The sequence below is a fragment of the Macrobrachium nipponense genome, chromosome 10, assembly GCF_015104395.2.
Source record: "Macrobrachium nipponense isolate FS-2020 chromosome 10, ASM1510439v2, whole genome shotgun sequence".
Lineage (NCBI taxonomy): Eukaryota > Metazoa > Arthropoda > Malacostraca > Decapoda > Palaemonidae > Macrobrachium > Macrobrachium nipponense.
This window is the reverse complement of record NC_087204.1, coordinates 47,845,033-47,849,319: the sequence shown is the minus strand read 5'-3', so window position 1 is coordinate 47,849,319 and position 4,287 is coordinate 47,845,033. Positions and strand designations below refer to the sequence as shown.

Genomic DNA, 4,287 nt, shown 5'->3' with positions numbered 1-4,287 from the left:
AGTTTAATGGCATCGAAATTTTGGAGGAGTTTCATCCATGTTGCACAATAATTTATAGTTATAGAAGGTTGAACATCGTTTCCTCAGCTTCAGCTACAGCTTGCAACTTAAAATTTAGCAGTATATTTCCTTGTTGATCTTTTCTCCATAGCGATTAATAGTACAGTGTTCTCCCAGTATTTGTGGGGATGTGTACTAGACCCTCCTGCAAATAGCTAGAATCTGCAAATAGTTGAAACCCCTATAAAAAATGCTTAAAACTGCCTATTTTGTTAGTTAAAACTCAAGAAAAACCCACTAAAAATGTTTATACCTGGTTTTATAAACAGTATTATCACAAAATGATTATTATAGGACTTCAACAGAATCTTTCTGTTTTTTGTTAAAGTTTTACTGGAAATCTAGAAAGTAACAAACAATGATTTTTGAAGCTCCGCCCCCTTTTTTCTAGTCCATTGACCCAGGTGTGGCGTATGAGCAATATGTGTCTGAAGATTTAAGAAAACAGTATTTCATCTTGCCGATAGTACATGTTTTCAACTATTCAGACTTCTTCACAGGGTGATAAACAAAGTGTTTGATATCTTTTAGTATTTTCATGGGGACTGGCAGCTCTTTGTTGGCTGCATGCTGAATGGTATTCCAATTTTGCTGTCTCTTCCAGTTGAGGCATGAAGAGAGTAACCAATCTGCTGTCTCTTACAGCTTGAGGCGAATGAAGAGGAGTTACCCTCTGGCCTGTTTTCCTGTGTCAGCTGCACATACGTCAGTACCATCAGGCAGGTCACTCCCTGCAGCTCTAAGCTTGGAGGTTATCCAGCATCTGCAAAAGAGAGAGTTCTTGCATAATTGTGAGGGAGGCGTCAGAGTACCCTCAGTATTCCTCAGTGAATGTGTACCTTGGAATGTTGGCCATCATCTGTAATTGGTTTCATAGAACTGGTACCTCTGGTCAGAGTTTCTGTTCAGCAGATCACACACTTCCTCTTCTACCTTCGCTGAGACAAGCTTTGTGGTAAAAGGCTATTGCTCAGGCTTATTGGAGGTTTTCAAATTGAAGGGGCTAGACTTCTCAACTTTGGTGGTTTTGAACAATCTAATTCACCTTGGGCACTTCAACCCCCCTAGTGGGATGTGTCCCTGGTCCTTTGAGTCTTACCACGACACCTTTTGAGTCTGTCTCATGCTGTAGATAGAGACCATATGTTAAGACTAATTTATTTTAGCTTTGGCCTTGGCATAATGGTCTAGGGACTTACACAGCTTATCTCATTCAGCATTTGGAACGGTGGGGATCTCTTATTTTCCTTCGTTCCTGAGTTTTGGGCAAAAAATCAGGATCCATCTGTGCCAGATTAGAGGTTGTAGAGTATCTTGATCTCCCTTAAAGACTTTAGGTGGTGACCCAGATGAGGTGCTGCCTTGCATGGTTTATGTTGTTAGGTACTATTTGTATCGAGCCCACTTCCAGAGGCCAAAATGTAAAAAACTATTCATTGGTAAGTGCAAGGAGGATTCTAGGAAACCTTGTTTTCTGGCTTTTGTTAAGTGATCAGATGAAGAGGTGCACCTTCCCTCATGTGTGAGGTCTCACAAAGTTAGGGCATGGGTCTGTCCATTGCCTTTTAGAAGAGCTTTTCAATGTTTCAGGTAGTGGGGGTAGGTGTTTTGTGTAGTCAGACTACCTTTACTTCATTTTACTTGAGTGATATTGCCCTCAATCACCTTACACCTTCTCTTGGGGACTGGGTTCTTTTACACCTTACTCCCTCCTTTGAGAACAACATCTAGGCCAAAGTACATGCTGCAATTGGACAAGGTTCAGATGAGTACACTTTGAGCATCTTGAATATGCAGTACAGTTGTGGTCACCGACACTAAGAAAGGACAAATAGATTAGAATGGGTAAAAGCAAGAGCCACAAAGTTAATTCTATCCATCTGGCAAATAGGTTACCAAAGACAATTAGAGAGCCTGAATGTGCGAAAGGACAGGCAAAACCGTAGACAGGTAACCTATTGACATTAACAAAACCAAACAAGAAGTATGGATGGAAACTAGAACTTAAGAGATGCAACACATTATATTATGGGAAACTTCTTCACATACAAGATATGTGACACATGGAATAAACTGCAACCAGCAGCTGTAAATAGCGACAGTATGGAAGAGCTCAAAAGAAAGCTAGACAAAATCATTAGGACTATGAATGAGTAGTAAAACCTGCTCCTAAGATAACGTGAGCATACGATGTCTCCTCAGATGGACTAACAAGTCCCTGAGACATCCTAATCTTTGTAACTCCTTGTCAGTGACTGGGAGGCATCACCCTTGTCATTTTCTCTTCCAAGGGGAGGGGGGGGGGAACATGGTAGACTTGAGTACTGAACCCATTCATTGTTAATAGCCAGAATTGAACCAACTTCTAACAAGAGATGTTATGGTTCTCCAAATTTTTGTTTACACAGAAGTATCTATTTGTTTTTGTGAGTACTCAAGCACAGGGTCCTGGTAATCTGACCAACGACTTCTACATAATGGTGGAATGTTACAGGAGTCTCATTCCCTGCTTGGCAACACAACTGGGAGCAAGGCAGTATGTGGTGGTTTTCAGCTTTAGTCATTTAGGGGATGGGACTTGGCCTCCATCTTAAGGAGTAAGACACCTTTATAAAGGTGAAGGTTTGTATTTCCGAGGGCACAAAAATTTTTAAAAGTAATCTGTATTTTTCCTATGTACATGTATATACTTAACCCCACCTCAACCATGTTCAGTCCCTGTGTGTGATAATAGCGAGTATAGAGTACTCGCTTACTCATTCCTCGTCTCCAACTATGAACTGCCTGTTACCAAGTTTTCAGTAACAGATTCCAGCTCCCATTGAAGGATAACTCCTATACATATAAGCTCTGATTTGTATGATTAGGAAAAAAAAAAACAATTTTAAATATATTTGTTTTAATAACATAAATTAACTTTCTAGGTTGTGGGCAGAAACCACTACAGGGTGTGTTCTAGGGGGTTCAGGTTTAGGAAAGAGAGATAGAGTGGCTGAAGATGTTGGTGCAGCAGCTGCTAATGAGATACTGGAAAGCATAAGGCGAAGAGCTTGTGTAGACTCTCATTCACAGGATCAAGTAAGTTAATGTGATAATTTTAATAATGTTTTCTTCTCAATGTGATTTATGTAAATTTTAGCTCAGTGTTAGCCACGCTTCTCTGCTGAAATGTTTGGACCATATTACATTTTTGTTTAGAGACCGATTCTCTGGCAAAAAATGGACTATAGATTCAAAAAACTGGAATCTCTTACCAGTTAACATGTTGATGCATCCAAATGATTAACTAATGCAGCTCATTATATCAGGAAATTATAAAGGTAATCTTTGGATACTCTTGTAATTGCACAGCATTAGGTTCCTCCATTTGTATATGAGACTTGTATATAAGTAGGGATCGGCGCTTCATAACCAGAGACTGGCGCCTATAATTGGGGATTGGCACATGTTGGAAATCCAGTTATCATCATTGCTAGACAATCCCTGTAAAACCAGATCACAGATAGCCTAGGACTGCATACATATACATACATATATATATATATATATATATATATATATATATATATATATATATATATATATATATATATATATATATATATATATATATATATATATATATATAATATATATATATATATATATATATATATATATATTATATATATATATATATACATACATATACATACATACATACATACATACATACATACATACATACATACACTACATACATACTACATACATACATATACACATATTATGTATATATACATATATATATATATATATTCTATATATATATATATATATATATATTATATATATATATATATATATATTATATATATATATATATATATACAGTGGTCCCCCGTATTTGCGGGGATGCGTACCAGACCCCCCCGCGAATAGTTAGAATCTGCGAATGTTTGGAAACCCTCTAAAAATGCTCATAAAAAACTCCTATCCTGAACATGCAAACACCAGAGTATCCCTAAAAAGACCATCCTTCATCAAATATACATAAAATATCCTATTATGGTTCATATTAATCTTTGAAATATTATTAATACTGTTTTAAAGTAAATCTTACATTTTATGGTTATACATAAATACATACTATGTACTTACTGCATGACTTAGTTACGTATTAGAAAATAATTCAGTCCCCCATAAGTATTCAGTATGCTCGTTTTCTTTCATACTGTTACTATTTGA

At 36.8% G+C, this 4,287-nt stretch overlaps 1 protein-coding gene across 1 annotated transcript in view; it reads left to right on the top strand.

Annotated features, from left to right (window-relative positions):
* The window catches only part of LOC135223967 (RNA 3'-terminal phosphate cyclase-like), a 55,884-nt gene extending 52,467 nt beyond the window's left edge, over positions 1–3,417 (top strand). Inside the window, exons 6-7 of the mRNA XM_064262889.1 lie at positions 2,985–3,138; positions 3,412–3,417. Coding sequence (XP_064118959.1) covers positions 2,985–3,138; positions 3,412–3,417 — 160 coding nt within the window. The remainder of the gene's footprint in view (positions 1–2,984; positions 3,139–3,411) is intronic.
* Positions 3,418–4,287: the final 870 nt, after the last annotated feature.